The 21,185-nt window shown below is 38.4% G+C and overlaps 1 protein-coding gene across 1 annotated transcript in view; it reads left to right on the top strand.

The window, feature by feature from the left end:
- The window catches only part of efna3a (ephrin-A3a), a 170,661-nt gene that overhangs the window by 138,934 nt on the left and 10,542 nt on the right, over positions 1-21,185 (top strand). Inside the window, exons 2-4 of the mRNA XM_067426228.1 lie at positions 8,460-8,761; positions 17,154-17,219; positions 20,142-20,213. Of these exons, the coding sequence (XP_067282329.1) occupies positions 8,460-8,761; positions 17,154-17,219; positions 20,142-20,213 (440 nt within the window). The remainder of the gene's footprint in view (positions 1-8,459; positions 8,762-17,153; positions 17,220-20,141; positions 20,214-21,185) is intronic.

The raw sequence follows: 21,185 nt of genomic DNA, 5'->3' as shown, positions 1-21,185 counted from the left end.
TTTGTGTGTGTTTACTCGCAGTTTATGAGGACATGATTCGGTTTATGGACTATTGTATACGACTAAGTTAAACCTTAGCAGTAGCAAGCAAAACGGTTTTGCACATCAGACTAGTGTAACGTTATACATAAAACAAAAATAGAGTCCGTTAGCGCATTTGAATGACGAAGCACGCTATCGTGTCGTTTACTGATGTTTACTCATGCGACGAGCCAACAGCATAGACATTTGAAGCAGTTTTACTCACCGGCTGCTTCCAAAGCAGGACCTAACCTTTATCGCTGGGACCGCTCCGTCAAAAACACACTTCTTTGGTATGATTTGGTAAAGTCCTGACAGCAGTGAACGGTGGAGATCCACTTTGCGACGTGACTAAAGCGATGTTGTGAAGCTTCCTGTCATTTCTGCGTTTAAACAGTGCAGAAACAGTGTTCACGGACGACTGGATCTGCACCTGAGAGTGTTTATGGGCGTGCATTTCCTCTCTCGCTCTAGTCACACGTGCACGCTCCCTACCGGGAGAAGAGCCCGCACGGCCCATACAAGGACCTCCCGTTCTGTTCACGTCAAGTCGAGCCATACTCGAAAAAAACTCTCCGAAACTTGTGAGATTTTGGAAGGAGTATTTTTAACACAGAAATACTCCATCAAACGTCCAACATTAGTTTTTGAAACTTTGTCTATGTTTAGGATGGGAATCCAAGTCTTTAACAGTGTAAAAAGCTCAGTATGCATGAAACAGCATTTCACCCCCCCCCCTTTAACCTCAATACCAAAACTATGTCTGGGAAATAATTGGACACAACATTTTGTTTTGAGTTGAAATATTTTTATCTCAACCCACTTCACTGACGTGAAGCTTCCGCAAAGAAAACTTTGCAGCAAGTGGCTTTGAGCCAAAGACGAATTGACACGTTCAAACAAGACTATATTAAGGGTGACATTTAAGAGATAATGTATAGTCATTGTAAACTTATTACACAGATTTTATTTTTCCACATAAATAATTATGGGGACATATTGAATTGAGATTAATATTTAGATATCTATTTTGAACAGCATACAAAACAATCATCTAGATTATTACAACAATATTATTGTAGTATTAATAGTAAAGTCATCTGATTTCATTTTCAATGCAATCAAAAATGGAGACACAAGACAGCAAGGAGCATTTGCAAGGTGAAACAAGAGCATGTCTGTTGTGATACATGGATGTGTATTGAGTTATATTGCATGTTTTATTAGTTGTTTGTTGAGTTTTAAATATAAAACTTGAAATGTTGTCATATTAGTGGGAAACAAAATTCTAAATGTATAATTGCTCAGAATTACTATTCATTTCTCCATTTTGTCAATACTCGACTACTAAGGATGATCACATGAGCACTTCTCTCCCATTGGTCGTCACTGCATTGCTTCACTGCCTATTTGCAGTGTTGGTGGTAACGTATTACAAGTAATGCAAGTTATGTAATCAGATTACTTTATTCAAGTAACTAGTAAAGTAACACATTACTTGGAAGTAACACATACTTTTGAATTTACCTTAAAATATTTACTTCTTCAGTAAATAACGCAAGCTACTTTGTAACTTGTACTTTGCTTAGTAATTTCACTTTCGATGTGAAAGGGCCTTTACATTTGCCAAAACTTAGAAAAAAAAAAGAAATATAAGTAATGTAATATGTTACTTTTTTAAGGATTAACACAATATTGTAAGACATTACATTTAAAAGTAACTTTCCCCAGCACTGCTTATCACGCTCAATCATATTGAATTGCCAACATCTGCTGTCACACAAATGATCAGCTCTCATTGAAAATGAAAGACTTACGACCACTTTGTTGCTGTAAATCGATGTGTGAATGCTGACACTTAGAAATACATTTAGGTGCAGTTAAAATCCAATTTGGATAGTATGTGTGGTGTTATACCCAAAGCGTTTTAGCAGATAGAGGCGATTCTCAAGTTTTAACTATTACCCCTGAAGATGTAAGTGTCTTTTTTGTATTCTAAAGATTATGTACGGTAGATTTTTGAGAATCTCCCTGTCTCTCTCTCTGCATCTCACTGTCTCTCTCACGCTGTCTCTCTATCCACCCATGTGAATCATTCACGGATTGCCCGCGGGAGTAAATTTTCTGTGTTATAGCTTTAACCTTTTACAGGGAATCCATCACAGTAATAGCCAGCCAAGACTGCGTCAGATACCATTTTTGCAATGTTTAAAGCTCAGAAGCAAACTGTGCACAGAGCTGCATCTGTGTGATAAAAACATATAATGATGTGTGAAGCCTGGCGTGGACTGAACGAAATAGTTTGGGATGCATGTTATTGACTTTTATAGAGCTGAAAGATCATTAGATGTGGTGGATGCGTTTTAAAGGATGAGAAGGTTCAATGTGTTATTTGGCATTTGTTCGTAATTATGTATAAGTGAAAAAAATGTCAAAGCCTAATTCTTCAGTGTGTTAATCATTGAGCTTTATGAAGTATGCATGGAATTGTATATCATATAATAGTGTGTGTTGCTTGTTTGTCAGGCAAGTGTATTGCAGTGTAATTTAGCTGACATTGACAGCTGAGTAATATCAACAATTACAAGTTGGAGCTGTGGCACAGCTGTTAGTGCAAAGATACGTTAAAGGGGTAGTTCATGAATAATGTCATATACACCTAGGAAGGCTTTAGGGTGAATAAATTGTGTCAACAATCCCTTTAAACCATGACGCTAATACAGATTACAGAATTTTGAGTTCAGCCAGCAATATTTCTTTATATTCTTCCAAGTATTTTGTCATTCTACTATCTTTTCAATAAAAAAGACAAGTGTCTGTTTCTCAATTCCAAAAACACAAAGAACAGACTTGCGTTCTCATGGAGACCGGTCTTGCCAGGGGACCTTGAAAGAACGAACTCGAAAGGACGCGAGGACACAGAATGCATCTTTGTGATGATTTAGATCTGCCTCGATCTTATTACTCAACTGACCGTCCCTGCATTTTAGTAGCAACCAATGCACAATGAATACAACATAACATCACAAGCAAATGTCATAACCTATATATTTCTTGCATATTATTATAGGCATTATTTTCATATTATTTTATATCGTTTTATTTTACCGTGTGTATTTGTAAAAATGAGTGTGTAATGTTTGTCAAAGTTAAAGGAAAGTTTGTCTATGTAGTATTTTTGCAGTAAAATATCCAAAAACCACTAGGCTGGTGTTATATATTTTGTTCAGTTGAGGACTTACAATATCCCAAATGTTTCCAACTATTTGTAAATTGTGAGAAAATTGCAATTTTAACTAATGAACCGGGACGTGTCAGCATAGCGTTTGAGCGAGTCGTCTGTCAATCGCGTCATATCTGCGTTACCCTCGGTTTTATTCTGCAGAAGCGCTTTTCTCTTAGCAGTGTGAACATGTCACAGCAGCGCCGAGCGAACGCACAGAGTAACATCATAACATCATTTGAAACACACTTAAATGTATCTAATATGATAAACAGAGCTGCTTTACCTTATAATCATGACCGGAAAAAGCCGAAGTGCGGGCGCCCGGCGACTGTGTCCCGTCCCGTCATAATAAAAGTCCCTGTACTCGCTAGCCATGTGTTTGTATAACAATCGCTCCAGCGGCCGTGCTCAACTCCACAACACTCGGTCCTGCTCTGCTTCATACTACAGTAACGTTAATAACCGCATCCATGAACATGATTTCTGCCCGAGTCCTATTTTCCACCGGCTGTGAGGTGAAGACCACATGTCCCAAGATACTGCGCTCACACTTGGCATCATCAAACTATGCCTTTGTTTAGAAGAGGCACCCTCCAGTGGACGGAAAGCTGCATAGTGCACCTTTAAGATCCTTTTTAATATGCCACTAAATTATACTGCAAGCTTTCAGTCTTTATCACTTAAAATGAAGCCAAGGAAATAGTGAAATGTTTGCTTTCATGAGCTGTCACCTATTTGTGAGCTTGCAGTGGAAATCTCTTAAAGGGTTAGTTCACCCATTAATGAAAATTAGCTCATGATTTACTCACCCTCAAGTCATCCTAGGTGTATAGGACATTCTTCTTTCAGACGAATAAAATCGGAGTTATATTAAAAACGTCCTGGCTCTTCCAAAATGTATAATGGCAGTGAATTGTTGGATCATTTTTGAAGTCCATAAAATTGCCTCTATCCATCATCTAACTGCTCCACACGGCTTTCGGGGGTAAATAAAACCATTTTGAAGCAATGTGGTGAATTTGTGTTAGAAAAATAAACATATTTAAAACTTTATAGACTAAAATAACTAGCTTCCAGCGGTCAGTGGTGCGCTAGCCAACTTACGGTGAAAGAGTGACCCTTGACCCCTTGACGCATGTCTGTTGACGAACACAGAAACGCGGAGGATAGAGCAAAACAAAATTCCCTTATGATTTTGCTCCACTATTTTTGGGCGCAGCATTGTGGGAATTGGTGATCCTCTGCCCATCTTGACTTCTGATAGACGCTGCCACTCTGAGATTCTCTGTTTATACCTAATCATGTTGCCAGTTGACCTAAAAAGTTGCAAATTAGTCCTCCAGCTGTTCCTAATATGTAAATTTAACTTGTTGCTACCTGTCCCAACTTTTTTGGAATGTGTAGCTCTCATGAAATCCAAAATAAGCCAATATTTGGCATGACATAAAAAAATGTCTCACTTTCAACATTTGATATGTTATCTATATTCTATTGTGGAAAAAAAAAAAAAGTTTATGATATTTGTAAATTATTGCATTCCTTTTTATTCACAATTTGTATGGTGTCCCAACATTTTTGGAATCGGGTTTGTACATTAAAATATATTTGTCATCCATGATGCACGCAAACACAGCACATGGCCTGTAATGCCCACATCTAGAAAACACACACCCTCCTAATAAACACAGATATGTTAGTCCCGTCCGAATTGGTTCATGAAATCACGAGGAGTGAGGAGAATTGTAACTCAAAAGTTTTTTATTTAATTCGATGTTTTGTTTTGTTTAGTTTTGAATGACTATAGGCTATGCAGGGAAACTTTGACAAAACAGATGGTGAAGGAACAGCTCAATAAAGTGAAATTATTTTTAAAAGGATAAAAAATGCATGAAGTCATTCCACCGGAATATATCTGTAATGTGTCTCGGTGGATAAACTGTAAATAGAAGATTTTCTTTTGCAGTTAGTGTGGAGACTTTGGCGCTGGAGCATTTTATGCTGACGGCTGTTTATTGTATCCTCAGACGATTATTAGCTGGATACGTTGCTTCTATCTATCACTTTTATTCCTCATCTACCAGCTTTCTCTCTCTCTTTCTCCCTCCCTTTCGCTTTGCCTTCTAACTAACAAGGTTTTCCTGCCCACTGAAAGGAGAATGATGATGAGACAGCAGAATGGAAAAGTGAGAAAAGAGAGGAAGAGGGGAAACCATTACTCCGTTTTCACACTTCAATACATGTGCACATCCCTGGGGAGCACGCCATCTCTCTCTCTCTCTCTCTCTCTCTCTCTCTCTCTCTCTCTCTCTCTCTCTCTCTCTCTCTCTCTCTCTCTGTATCTCTCTCTCTCTCCCCTCTGTGGGTGTCATAGGGAAGACATATGACATATAGTTGCGTAATACTTCACCTATAGAGCATGTACACTGAAGAGCATAAACACACACTGATGTTATAGTTCCCCCCCAAAATATTTATTCTGTCTTCTCCTCACTTTCCTCTTCCATGCAAATGAAGAAAAAAGGGATTGTGCTGGTCGCTCTTCATGTAATTACAGGGAACTGAGGCTTCCAAGTTTTAAAATGGATGCAAGTGTATTTTAAAAGTCATATGACAGCTTTGTGAGGAACAGACTGACATTTAAGTTATTCTCTTGGAATCTTAATTTATTTTTTAGTGCGTGTTTGTACGTTTTCGAGAGTAGTTGTGTCTCTAATTCATTCTTTTCAGTGAATCGGTTGATCCGGTTTGTGAATTCTCACTCAGCACTTACTCATCCGGACCATTTTCATGTTTTGGGATGCTCATGTTTGGCTTTTTCTCTTTTGGACATAAATGCATGGACCTGTTACACATGAACACGTCTTTTTCGACAGTTTTTACTAAAGACATAACCTACTATGTTTGCTAAGATCCTCGCCAAGACGGGCATGTTGACACCATTTTTTGTGGGCAAGCGCAAGACATGACAGAGAACTCAATGTTCAGATGAGTGCACACACAAACACACAAGTCTTCTCTCAACGTGCAAAAGTTCTCTTTCTCATCTTGCTCTTGAATGTTGGCTTAAATGAGTTTAGTTGAACACAAATAGCAACATGTGGTGTTCATGTCTTACCTGCGCTCGCACGCTATCAACACCGTGCGATTACGGCGTAAATCACTGGGTCATGGTCGAGCATACACACTCGCATACAAGAGTGACGCCTTGTCCATGCTTTTTGATCATCGCTGTTGTAATGTATTGGGAAGCCAGAATGTGTATCCATTTACATAAACATACATTAGCGCAACTCTGTCTGTTTTATACGTTATTTTCAACAAACCATATTATAGATGCATCGCCAGATTTAAGATGAACCACGGAGCAAGTAAATGTTGAAATGAACATTAACAAAGATAAATAATGCTTTATAAGGGCAGCTCATTATTAGTTAATGTTAACTATATGATAATGTCCATTATTCTAAAGTGTTACCCATATTTTTTGCTATATGAATCAAAATGCACCACACATAAATGTCCCTATTACCTGACAGAAATCTGATATACATGTGTCTTGACAAATCACACTTGTTTCTGTAATAGTTGTAGACTCTAAGGGAAATGCCCAACATCTGTAGCCAATCAGAAAACTACTCAATCAGAACACACATTCTGGAAAGTGGTTTATTTCAGTGAATGGAAATCACACCTTTAACTTTTCACATTTTAGAACTGAAGTCGTCAATACTATGAAGTAAGGGAATTATGCAGAGATCAAAAATGTTCATCAAATCAAAGCTCTCTTATATTTGCGCTGCTCTACACATTTCAGCTCTACACACTCTGAACGTTCAGTCAACCAATTTCACGAGAAGGGATTTCGGTGCGTTTATTAAGCCATATTCTTCATGGGAGCTATTAGCTGGTGCTCACAATATGACATTTTAGATTTTACTCTCCTTTGGTGACATTTGGTCCCTGAAGTGTAGGTAAAACCTGACCCTCACACACACCTCAACATCATCATCTTCAGGGGTGTGAAGTACATCGCCCGTCCCAATTCTGCGCCTCTCTGTAACCATCTCATCCTTTGTTTTCCTGCACTCTCATTTCATCTTTCCTAACTCTTTCATCTTCTCCCTTTATCTTCCTCTCTTCCTCTTCTTGCCTGCACCCTCTCTCTAAATATAGCAGCTTTGAAGCAACCCTCCCCAAAACACACTGCATGACAAAAATCTTTCATTCAGTCTGCGTGTGCGCGAGCGGGAAAGAGAGAGAGAAAGCCCTAATCAAGGCTGTGATTGCCATCTGTTGTGTATTGATAAAAGGCTAAGAAAGACACTGATTATAAAAGAGAGGAAAAAACTGTAGGAAAAAAGAAAGAAAACTGCAGAAACGGTGAGTAAAAGAGGAGGAGCGGAGCTATAAAGAGGACATCTGAATAATGCGCATTTTAGAAAGCAAAAAAAAGCAGCACAGCATGTAGTAGTACAGACAGTGTGTATAAGAAAAGGAAAGAAAGACAGTGAAACCGAGGAGAAAGGGGTTAGCGGAAGAGGAACGGAGAAGGAGTGGGTGACATTTCTGATCCTCGTTTTGTAATTGAATAATAATCTCCTTCGGGACCTGACCTAGAAGCGCGCAAGTGTGTGTATTAGCATGGTTTTTTTTTTTCTTCTGTGTGTGCAGGACAAAGAGAGTCAAATGAGAAGGGCCGCTGTGAAATGAAACACTGCCCCCTGTTGTTTGATCAGGGCCTCGCACACATTAACCATGAAAAATGATCCGGTTTAATGTGCTGTGGAAAAGCATTGAAATATAACTGCTTTTTCATTCAAGCAGGACTTACACGTTTTAAAAAAGGTCAATGAGATAAATCTTCTCTCTTTTTTTTCCTATCTGCCCATAAGAAAATCCAAAGCACATATGACGGATGCCATCCGAATAGCTAAAACACTGTAATTGTATAATGGTAAATGGACTGCATTTATATAGCGCTTTCAACAGACACATGACCTATTGCCTCACATTCACCCATTCATACACAGACGGCGGTGTCAGCCATGACACTGGTGTGCCAGCAGCTGGGGTTAGGTCTTGCTCATGGACACCTCGACACTTGGCCAGGTGGAACCGGGGATAGAACCACCAACCTTCCGCTTTTGTGGCCAAACTACAAGACCCACTGCCACCCCTGTGTAATAATCATTCCTCTCTCTCTTTCTTTCAGCTTGCGGAGAGAGGGCTACACCGTACAGGTCAGCGTTAACGACTACTTGGACATCTACTGTCCACACTACAACCAGAGCCAGCGGGGGGCGATAGAACGCGGCGTGGCAGAGCAGTACGTTCTCTACATGGTCAGTTACCGAGGCTACCGCACCTGCGACCCACAGATGGGCTTCAAGCGCTGGGAGTGCAACCGGCCGCACGCCCCCCACGCACCAATTAAGTTCTCGGAGAAATTCCAGCGCTACAGCGCCTTCTCACTAGGTTATGAATTCAACGTGGGTCATGAGTACTACTATATATGTAAGTATTGGATGTAATCATAAAAATCACCATCCTGAGGTTTTCTTTATAACATTTTTGTTTGTTACAGTTTGTTTAGTTGCTAGGTTTCAATTCAGTTTAGATGTATTTTTATAGCGATTTTCACAATACATATAGTTTCAAAGCTGCTTTGTAGAAAGTGTATGCGTCTACATTACAATGTGATCTGGTTGAAAAGTGATCTGTTATCAGAAATTATGCATTTCAGAAATGTACATATACAGTGGGCCAAAAAGTATTTAGTCAGCCACCAATTGTGCAAGTTCTCCCACTTAAAATGATGAGAGAAGCCTGTAATTTTAATCATAGGTAAACTTCAACTATGAGAGACAGAATAAGAAAGAAAATCCAGAAAATGACATTTTCTGATTTTTAAATAATTTATTTGCAAATTATGGTGGAAAATACGTATTTGGTCAATAACAAAAGTTCATCTCAATACTTTGTTTTATACCCTCTGTTGGCAATAGAGGCTGACATTTTTTCGGGAATCCCGCGGGAGTACAAAATCGCTATTAATCACGTGATTGGGATGAAAGCGTAATTTTTTTTTTACTGGGAGTGGGCGGGACCGGGAGACCGGGAACACTATGATACCATCTTATGAATACTGTATACTGTTTATATAAATTAACTATATGTTTGCCCTGTAGTTGCCCTGTCTCCTTATGCGCTCCTGTTTGCTCTGGTGTGGCTGGTTAAGTGAATGACGTGCTCCACAGTTGGTGGCCAATGCCAACCACCAATAATATAAGAGAAAGGAGGCTTCCCCAAGCACCTTTTAGCCGTGAAAATCATCATCAAAATTGAGTCAGACATGAAAGCTACACTGTAACGACTACTGTTAAAAAAAGATACCTCAGTTGTGCTCACCTACATTTTAGGGCAGTCTGAAGTAACCAAAAAGAAGACGTGAAAATGACATTTACTGTGTGCGTGCCTGTGTTTGCATAGTTTATTTACGTGGAATTTAATGTGTGTGCATCATTATTATTTGAACTAAAGGCCATCTTAAACAAAAACTACATTTCGGGTTTTTATTCAACTGGGCATGGGCATGCTGTGATCAGTACTGAATGTTTTACTGTAACTGACAGGAATTTTTACCCAGTTTTTTTGTGGGAGAGGTTTAAAAATCCACTCCAGTGTCACCCTCTAGTTGGCAATGACAGAAGTCAAACATTTTCTGTAAGTCCCCAAAAGGTTTTTACACACTGTTGCTGGTAGTTAAGACAATTCCTCCATGCAGCTCTCCTCTAGAGCAGTGATGTTTTGGGGCTGTTGCTGGGTAACAGATTTTTAACTCCCTCCAAAGATTGTCTGTGGGGTTGAGATCTGGAGACTACTTCAGGACCTTGAAATTCTTCTGACGAAGTCACTCCTTTGTTGCCAGAGCGGTGTGTTTGGCATCATTGTCATGCTTAAAGACCTAGCCACGTTTCATGTTCAATGCCCTTGCTGATGGAAGGAGGTTTTTACTCAAAATCTCATGATACATGGCCCCATTCATTCTTTCCTTTACACGGATCAGTCATCCTGGTCCCTTTGCAGAAAAACAGCCCCAAAGCATGATGTTTCCACCCCCTGCTTCACTGTAGGTATGGTGCAACTCAGCATTATTTCTCCTCCAAACACAAGTTGAGTTTTTAACAAAAAGTTATATTTTTGTTTCATCTGACCATATGACATTCTCCCTATCCTCTTCTGGATCATTCAAATGCACTTTAGCAAACTTCACACAGGCCCGGACATGTACTGGCTTAAGCAAGGGGACACGTCTGGCACTGCAGGATTAGAGTCCCTGTCAGCGTAGTGTGTTACTGATGGTAGCCTTTGTTACTTTGGTCCCTCTGCAGGTCATTCACTAGGTCCCCCCGTGTGGTTCTTTTGTGGGATTTTTGCTCACCGTTCTTGTGATCATTTTAACCCCACGGGGTGATATCTTGCATGGAGCCCCAGATCAAGGGAGATTATCCGTGGTCTTGTATGTCTCCCATTTTCTAATTATTGCACCCTCAGTTGATTTCTTCACATGAAGCTGCTTACCTATTTCACATTCAGTCTTCCCAACCTGGTCGAGGTCTACAAATTTGTTTCTGGAGTCCTTTGACAGCTCTTTGGTGTTGGCCATAGTGGAGTTTGGAGTCTGATTGTTCAAGGTTGTGGACAGGTGTCTTTTATACTGATAACGAGTTTAAACAGGTTCCATTAATACAGGTAACGAGTGGAGGACAGAGGAGCCTCATAAAGAAGAAGGGTGCGTCTCAATCAGCTCCCTAGTTCAGTTGTCACTGATCAGGGAGTCAGCCCATTGACTTATGTCCTGATCAGTGCCCTGACTAGTGAACTACGGAGCTGATTGAGACGCAAGGGAAGTCACAGGTCTATCAGAGCCAGAAATCTTGCCTTTTTTTAGGTGACCAAATACTAATTTTCCACCATAATTTGCAAATAAATTCTTTATAAATCAGACTTTTTTTCTCATTCTGTCTTTCATATTTGAAGTTTACCTATGAAGAAAATTACTATTGGTGGCTGACTAAATACTTTTTTGCCCCACTGTACAAATCACACAGTTAGCTAATACTGTATTTATTTAAGGTGGAAACAATGAGCTCATTGATGTTATTAATGCAATAATATGCGTGTTGATTCAGAGTTGCGTCATCTGAAGTCCTTGCAGGATTTAGAGTCAACTCTTCACAGGTATTGGAGCATCTGAAGTCTTTATGAGAGGCAGGATCCAAACTGGACCTGGCATCCTCTCTAGTTACCTCAGGATGGGCGTCCTGAGATAAAAGAGAAAAGCAAATGTAAAATAATTAGCGTAGCTGCTGTTCAAAACATGAAGCATAGATAAGCATGTGCATTTGATCTGATATAACTGGAGTACAAGGTTATTATATGCATTATGCGAATGCTTGGCTAAAGAGAAACTCGGGTTAAAGAGTGAGTCTAAGCCCCGGACATTATCAGGAAGGCTATTCCAGACTTTAGGAGCCAAATGTGGACAACGTCTAGCTCCTTTAGTGGACTTAGAAATCCTAGGTACTACCCTACGTACTACCAGAAGCCCAGAGTTTTGTGAGCATGATGGATTGTAGAAGATTGGCTAGGTAAACAGGAGCTAAACCGTTTAGGATCTTATAGGTCAGTAACAATACTTTATAATAGGAAACCAGTGTAGTGATGATAAAATTGGTGTTATATGATCATATTTTCTTGACCTAGTGAGAATTATTGTTGCATTTGGGACTAATTGTTGCTTGTTTATTAAGGATGCAGGACAACCAGGTAATAATAATAATAATAATAATAATAATAATAATAATAATAATAATAATAATAATAATAATTATTATAATAATAATAGATTTTATTTATAAGGCACTTTTCATTCAGAAGAATCTCAAAATACATTAGGTAGTAATGCATTACAGTAATCTAGAGGTCATAAATACAAGAACACAATTTTCTGCATCTGTTAACTTTTTTGTTGCTACCTACGCAATAAGTCCAGGTTTCCTCACTACTAAATATTCCACCCTCAACTGTTAGTGGTATTATAAAAAAGTGGAAGCAATTGGGAACTACAACAACTCAGCCACAAATAGGTAGGCTATGTAAAATCATAGAGCGGGGTCAGCGCATGCTGAGGTGCACAGTGAGCAGAAGTCAGCAACTTTCTGCGAAGTCAATAACTACAGACCTCCAATCTTCGTGTTGCCTTCAGATTAGCTCAAGAACACTGCGTAGCTCGAACATCAGTGCCTGACCTCACAACTTCTAGAAGAATGGTCAAAAATTCCCATAAACACACTCCTAAACATTGTGGAAAGCATTCCCAGAAGAGTTGAAGCTGTTATAGATGCAAAGGGTGGGCCAACTCCACATTATCTCTAAGGATAAAGAATGGGATGTCATTAAAGTTCCTGGCATGTAAAGGCAGATGACCCAAAACTTTTGGCGAGGGCCTAAGTAAAATGATTGACAATGAAAAATTATAGAATGGTGATTAAAATATTTGGACATTATACAAATAAATAAAGGATTGTATTCATTCACTAGTCTAGACGAGCACTGACACCCTGTGGTGAATAAATCACATGTATTTAACAGCCCATGATTTCTCAGATCGACTTGGATTGTACTAAAACGTCCTGTACTTCCTGTTTGGAAAATACACAATAATCATCTCTTCTCATGTGTCTGACAATGTCCAGATTTTTAAATCTTCATCTGGACATTCATTTTAGGTGGTGTTTAGTCAACTATGTGACTAAATATGTACATGGAAAGCTAAAGGCACGTTGACACAGAAAATGGTGGATTTCTGTCAACAAACTCAGGTGCAAGTGGAAATTATTTTTCAGACTGTCCATAGAACTTGTATTTAACATAATAATCCATTAAAGTGTTCTTTTGCTGCCGAGTTCCAGGGAGCAGTAGGCATACTTTATCTAAACTCCACTGACAGAAAAGGTTATTACACAGGGAAAGGCATTCTGGAGAGCAGATGGAGGTTTAGTGCTTTGTTCGAGGGGACATTGTTTGCAGAAGTGCCTTGGCAGGATCCTCCCTTTCATGGTGTGGCGATTGTACCGCTGAGTTAATCATGGCCCTTCCTGTCGTGGATTTTGGGATAAAAAATAACTTTCTGCGTGAGCACCATTATGTGCAAGGTTACAGATGCGTCATTCAGATGCACTTTACACAAGAGAAACTTGTTAAGAAAACTATTTGCAATCGCACTGATAGTCTCTAAAGGGTTGTATTGCTGGGAAGCAGCCATTTTAAGAAAGGCTGCAAGTTATTACAAACACAACCGTGTTTCATTCACTTTTCCAAATCATAAATGAGAATAATAGAAAGCTCCTAGATTGTAAAAAAATATATTGTTGATTTAACTTAAAAAAATAAGTAACCTGGTTGCCTTAAAATTTTGAGTTTATAGAAATAAAAAAATTGAGTTGATACAATGAAGGAAATTGGTTTATAAATAAAAACTTGAATTTTTTTGTTGTATCTGAACTACATAAAAAATTGATAAATCATGAAAATAGCTAAATTTGGCATGTTTCACTGCATCATCACAAATAAAACACAAAATATTACTGAATATGCTTACAAAATATTTTAATAACATTTGAATAAAGGTTGTCGATTCTCAAAAAATGTTCATTGTGAGTTAATACAATGAACATTTTTGAGAATCAACAACCTTAATTCAAATATTATTAATGAACTCAAAATTTTAAGGCAACCAAGTAACATATTTTTTAAATACATTTTTACAGTGTAAGAACAAGCTCAAATGCATCTCTCCCAGCAGTCATGTTGCTCTCAAAACCACCTTGTTGGTGGAACAGTGACAGCTTCTCCATGCAAAGGAGCTTGTTATCAGGATACGGACATTACGGGAGGCCGCCGGTCATCAGTCTTTCTGGCATTTGGGTCAGTCACTACCAATTAGAGTGCACCCGTTTTTGATTGAAAACTTTCTAATGCGGGCTATAAACCGAGTGTTAATAGAGCATTGCTAATGATGATTTTCTGATGCATGTCTCACCTAATGCTAATAGTCGTCTTCATTAGTGAGGTCTGTAGGCAGGTTATTAGCGACAGTATGACAACCATTGGTATTGAAAAATGGTATCACACTCAAACATTTCTATGATAATGTGGCCCATATGTTTATCAACCTGAAAACAAGAAACGTTATCTTTGTCTTAGCCCAGGGGAGTTCGTTTAGGGCCAATTCATCAATCACAGATGGTATCTGCAGCTTGTGGAAATGGATAATTTAATAAACGCACACCGTATCTGTTTTGATCCGTGTTATTTATTTAGTGTTTGTTTTATCTCAGCTGGAGCTTTGCCTTAGACCCTTAAAACGGCTATAACATTTGCTTTGCTCTTTTGAAAAAAAGAGTTTAATGTACTATGTTGATGCACTCTAAAGCATCCTCACCAGGTTGCTGTTCAGTTCAATTGTACATGTGAAGAGGTTATTCATTCTGTGATCATATGGAATACATATGGAAGACTTGAAGGCACAGTAGCAAAAACAACATTGACCAGAGTAAGGATGGAAGAGTAAGTGGGTGATTTACATTATAAGTGGACTTGGAGAAGTGGAAAAGGATTTAGGTAACGGGTTAAAACCAGTATGGATATATGAGGAATGTACATACAGTTCTGTTTGTATCATAAAAAAATAAAATAAAATAAAAGTTATTTGTGAAATGCTGTGGTAAATGTTTAATTCTGTTGTGTTCTACTTTGTTGGTACATTTACTTACATTAGTGCTGTCAACGTTAACACGTTAACTCAATTGTTCCAGTTTAGCGCACAATATTTAAAGCGAATTAATGCAGTATCTGTTTTTTTCTGTCTTTCTTTGGCTAACATTACATTTGCTCTTATTCATGCAAATGCTTTTGAACCTTTCAAGCACTACAAGACAAAAGAGAATGTGCTGTCTGTGAAAGTTCTGTCTCTCACACGCACACAACGCACACACACACACACACACACGCACAGAAAGACTCACGCCAGTATGATGAGCACAGACAGCGCGTCAAAATCGAGTTATTTCACGCTTGAATGAACAGTAACACACAGAATTATACCAAAACATCAGTTTTGTTGCGTATTCTCCTAAAAGCAGTATTAAATTAACATCTTAAATGAATTTAAAGAGTCAGAGATCCGTGTCATGTTCGGCAGCGGCAGATCTTAAAGTGACAGCAGCCACTAATGATGTCTGTCAAAGAACAAAGGTAACAGATAAAATGAGTCACTGCTCTTGACTAAAGACCTTTTGTAGCTTTAATACGGATTAGGCTATATTTAATTAATAATTTATGCAGTGCAGACAGTTAACTTTAAGACTAATTTCCTACCTGTTAGACAGGAACACTGGAAAAAAACTTATTTTTGTTTACTGCTTGTTTAAATTGCTTAATTAAAATGAGCTAAAGCAACACAATTGCTATATTTGTTGTCCGAACTTAATTTGATTGGGTTTGATCCACTTAAATATAAGTCAAATTAAAGTCAAATTGAATCTGTTTTTGTTGTTACATGAATCATTTATTTTGCATTAACTGAAACTGGGCGGGGCTTTATAGTTCCCAGCGTGCTTTGCGTATGGCTAAATCAAGAGGGAGTAAATGTTGTTATTTTATATGTATAAAAAGTGTTTATTTATGTATTTTTGAGCAAAATGAGAAAAGGTGAGCCTTGATTGTGTTTAAAGGAACTGTATGTAAGAAATACATTTCAATTAATCATAAAATGGCCCTGACATGTCCCTAGACATTAATAAATCATGTTAATTTCAAATACTTATATCACTGACAACAGTAGTCCGGCCAGGATATTGCCATTTAAAAGCTGTTGTTGCAGCCCGCAACTGATGTTGATGTTGAATTGCTGTGTTTTGGCCTGAAGCTCCACCCTCCAACTATCGACCAATCACGAAGTCAGTAGTGTTTTGGCATCTGGGTTGCCATGATGATATCAAAAATGATAGCTTTCATTTACACTGTAATGTTATGCTATAATTAATGTTTAAAATTGGAGGGAACATCTTCACTGAGACATCAGCTGTATTAGTATCAGTTATACTGCCCCTCATTCATAAAAAATATGCCATTAAACACATATTTAGAATATACTGTGTTTATGATTTTTTTTTTCTGAAATAATTTGGAGATTACCTGAAATTTTTACATTATAAAAAAATATATATATAAAAATGTAAGTGTTTTAACTGCAATAATCACAAGAAAAATGTGTGATTAAATTAGTTATTTTAATAATTATTTTTATTGATTGTCAGCACTAATTTACATTTATTCATTTAGCAGTGACGTTAACAAAAGCATCACGTCACATGACCGCATTAAATTTCAGTATAGCAGTATTTCGTGTAGATACTGATTTTTAGTATGCATAGAATAATAGTTTGACCTGGTTCTACATTTGTTTTTTCATATACTATTTTTTTTTTTACTATAACTGCATAAAAACAATATAGAATCCTGCAATACATCTGCTTGGCATTCCATTTCCATATGAAGAATGAACCAGAAATAATGCTGATTTTAACATCTATATTTTGATTCATTATTTGATCAGACTGATAAACATCTAATTTTTACAAATAATAACTAGACACCACTCATATTGATTGAAGAGGTCATGTGATTGCAATGCAGAATACTACTTTATTATTGCATACCACTTGCTAGTGTTCATTATGCTATAGTAGTATTCAATTCTGAACCTAGAAGTGAGGTCAGTGCATGTCATGTCCAGTAGGTGGCAGTAGGTTAATGTTTGTGCTGTCATGTGTTGTTGCAGCTTCACCAATCCATCACCACGGACACAGCTGTTTAAGACTGCGGGTGTTCGTCTGCTGTTCTACAGGTGAGCATCATCACACGCACACAAAGAAACAAAAAAAGGCATGTAAACTGCAAGAGGAGATCACGATGGTGGTTTCAATGTGTGTTTGTGTGAAAGCAAGCTATTTTCAGAACTTAATGCTGGAACACGTTCTGTGGCCTCTTTGATCAGAGACATGTTTAGATGTCCTCTCATCCCTTGCTCTCTCTTTCAGTTGCTTGTCACTCTTTTGCTCTTTCTTTCTCATGCAGCTCTTGAACACAGTTTTAACTCCCTACTGCATTAATCACTAATATGTGTGTGTATTTGTTGAAATGGCTTTGTGTTTGCACATAGTGTACCTAATATCTTTTATAGATACCCTGCATCAAAAAAAGTTTGAGCAAGTGATGTGTATAAATAACCATAGGTAATTAAATGTTAAAATGTAAACTCCATTAAGCTAATAAATACATGCATTAAAGTACGGAAAAGTATTCAGACTCCCTTTAATTTTCACTCTTTATTATATTGCAGCCATTTGCTAAAATAATTCAGTTCATTTTGTTCTCATTAATGTACACACAGCACCCCATTGACAGAAAAACAGAATTGTTGAAATTTTTGCAGATTTATTAAAAAAGAAAAACTGAAATATGGTTCTAAGTATTCAGACCTTTGCTCAGTATTTAGTAGAAGTAGGCCTGTCGCGATAGTCAATAAATCAATTAATCGCATGAAAATTAGCTCGATAATTTCCATTTGCATGCTTGTTTGTTTTCCTCGTCTCTCTCGTTGACTGCACGTGCACGCCACGTTTAGGGAGGTATTTATACTCGACGCGCAGACCGGGTGCCGGTGTGATGAGACGTCGTCATGTTCGGCCAGATTCTCTTGGAAAGTTACAAAATTTGATGTGCACACCGCCAAGCGAAATGGGGTTTCGCGCACTCCGCGTTGACGTCATTTTTGCCGCCATTTCACCCTCGTGCTCGTGCGAACGCACCGAGTATAAACGAGGCTTAAAGCTACACTGTATGGCAGTTTGATAAATGCAAGTTAATTCTTCGGTTCAATCTTTGTGTGCTAAAAAGGCACATAAGTTCCTGTGGAGATAGCAATACACATTCTCCTTTTTTGCCAAATAAATGAAAAGCATGTCGTCAATATCTTCTCTCTTGCTGTATTAAAATCTCACCTAGCTTTCTTCAGAGATGGTCAAGTCAAGTTGTTTGTGCATGATTACAAGATATAAAGTTTTTTAATGCTGTATCCTAAATTATTAATAATTAAGTTATCGTATGCCGAAGTAAATTTCTGGAGTGTTAACGATTAAAAGAAAAAAACAAAAACAAGAACCGCACAGAACCGAACCGTGGGTTTTGTGAACCATGCCACCCCTAATATGCACCTCATCTGTTGCAATTTTCATCCATTTTATTTGTTGTTTTTGGTTGTTTTGTTCATTTATTGTAGATATTTAAAATGTTTTCCATTTTCAGTGTTAAATAGTCTTTAGAAATAAAAGTTTATGATCTTTGAAAAAAAGTACCTGCATTATTATGCCATTATCATTATTTTAGATGAAAATAGTCTCAGAACAACAATATTATTATTTATCGCAATAATTTCTTGTCCAATTTATCGTCCAGCAAAATTTGTTATCGTGACAGGCCTAAGTAGAAGCACCCTTTTGATCTAATAGTTGAGTTGTTGTGAAGCCACTCCTTCGTTTAGCTGTGTGCTTAGGGTCATTGTCTTGTTGGAAGGTAAGCCTTCAGCCCAGTCTGAGATCTTGAGCACTCTGGAGAAGGTTTTCATCTAGGATATCCCTGTACTTGGCCGCATTTATCTTTCCCTCGATTGCAACCAGTCATCCTGTATATATCAGTGGCGGCTACTGGTCTGTCAGAGAGGGGAAGCTCATTTTCGGCCAATTGTCTTATTAATTTAAAAGTAAATTCTGCCCTACGTTCCTTTTCAAGAAAATCGCGATGGGACTGAGCGCGAATAGCTTCAGTGATTCCTAGTACAGAATCGCTGTCAGTCAAAAGGAGATGCAGACCCTCCAATCATCACGCAGAAGCTCGGCATCCGGGCCGGCCCACTCCCCATTCACTCCCAGAGACGCTGAGCGTCCGTGGGCGGGACATAATCGCAGCGTTTATCCAATGACCGTCTAGTTTCGAAGCGCTGAAAAAAAACGTTCAAAGCAGCCCCATTGAAGTCAATGGACGCTGGGCTTCAATAGGGAAATGCACTGTGACGCTGCGGGAATGTATGAGAAGGAAATCGAGTCAGCCGACCTGCTATATGTAACTGATTCTGAACGAACTCGTCTTTGAGATGAACGTTTTCTAACGCATTTTTAGTCAATACAATGTTAATATAATAGTACATATTAGAGAGAGAGAGAGAGAGAGAGAGAGAGAGAGAGAGAGAGAGAGAGAGAGAGAGAGAGAGAGAGAGAGAGAGAGAGAGAGAGTCCACATCAAATCTCATGCAATTTAGCAAAAAGACCTTGGATACAACTTACAACTTTATTACTTTATTCTGAACCTAATAATCCATGTCATGACCCCTTTAAGTATTCAAATAGTGTTTCACAAGTTCGCAGTTACAAATATGTTAGATAGAGTAAATAGTACACGTATTTGGCGTGCTTTCCAAGGAGAGGGCTCTGAGTTCAATATTTGGCCCAAACCCAAAGTACTCCCCCCATATTTCTGGGGAGGAGTCGGGGTGGTGGTCGAGGTGGTGGAGGGATGCTGAAAACGGTTTAGGAACATAGGCGAGTCCATTGTGTATATATTGGCCTCCTTTCATGCGGCTAGGATAGATTTAATAATTGCTGATGATATGTTGATGGGATGGATAATTTGAACATGCTCCTCCTGACCTTTGATAATGAAGCATACTTTGGAACCACTGTCTGCACTGAAATCATGTTTTTCTTTTATACAGTCTCTAATGCAGATGATGACTCAAACCAGAGTCCACCTGACTACACTGTCAGACCCAAACTGCATGACATCGGTGAGTGAACACACATACACACACACACACACACACACACACACGCACAAACGTGTGCAGCCTGTATAAAAGTATGTAGCACAAATGTGCATCTGTTCTCACAAATATGGCTTTTTCCCATTTAATCTGCCTCATGAGCATCTCATAAAAAGCATTCCTCATAAAAGCCTGGATGACCATAACACCCAGTGACCAGGGGATGGCCAATTATAAACAAATGAATGCATTTATTCAGTCTCTCTATTTTTGCTCTCTCACCCCCTCTCAACTACTGTTTTTATTATGAGAAATCGAGCTATAAATGTGCAGTGAGGCATTATGACTGCACATCTGAAATGTATGTCCGGCGAATACTCTGAAACCCGAGTTCACATCAGGATCACAGGAAGATCATCCAGACACTGCTGGATGCACAGCTTGCCTCAACGCCCACATGCCCTTGCTAAATCACATAACAACAAATAGCTGGCACTTTACACCACCGTAGGCATCCAAAAGCACTCTAGCGGCAGGACGTCTCTGTGTGTGTGTGGGTACATGTGTGTTAATGCACATGTAACATTAAAATGGAAACTGATTCTTGTATCCATTAATGGCACACATACACCGTATGAACCAAACTGACCCTCTTTTAAAGCTGTCAACATCTTGTTAGTGTTCCCAAACCATGTCTAATAAAGAACATATTGCTGACAGGTCAACTATTATAAAGGGGGGAAAAATCTTGCATGTTGCAGTTTTGAGGAGTACATTTTTCTTTGTTTCCTTTCAACAGCTTCATAATACTGTAATTTGTGCTGATGCTGCGTTAAAACATTTATTCTGCATAATGTGGTGCGTTCCAGTCAGGGATTGTACTCGATGAAACCGATATGAAAAGATAGGGTTACAGTTGTCAAAAAAGCATTGCATAATCAATGTTCTGAAATGACTTCCACAGACCCAGGAGACCTGATGTTTCTTATTTCAGCT

The sequence above is a fragment of the Pseudorasbora parva genome, chromosome 19, assembly GCF_024679245.1.
Source record: "Pseudorasbora parva isolate DD20220531a chromosome 19, ASM2467924v1, whole genome shotgun sequence".
NCBI classification, from domain to species: domain Eukaryota; kingdom Metazoa; phylum Chordata; class Actinopteri; order Cypriniformes; family Gobionidae; genus Pseudorasbora; species Pseudorasbora parva.
This window is presented reverse-complemented; position numbering and strand designations above follow the sequence as displayed.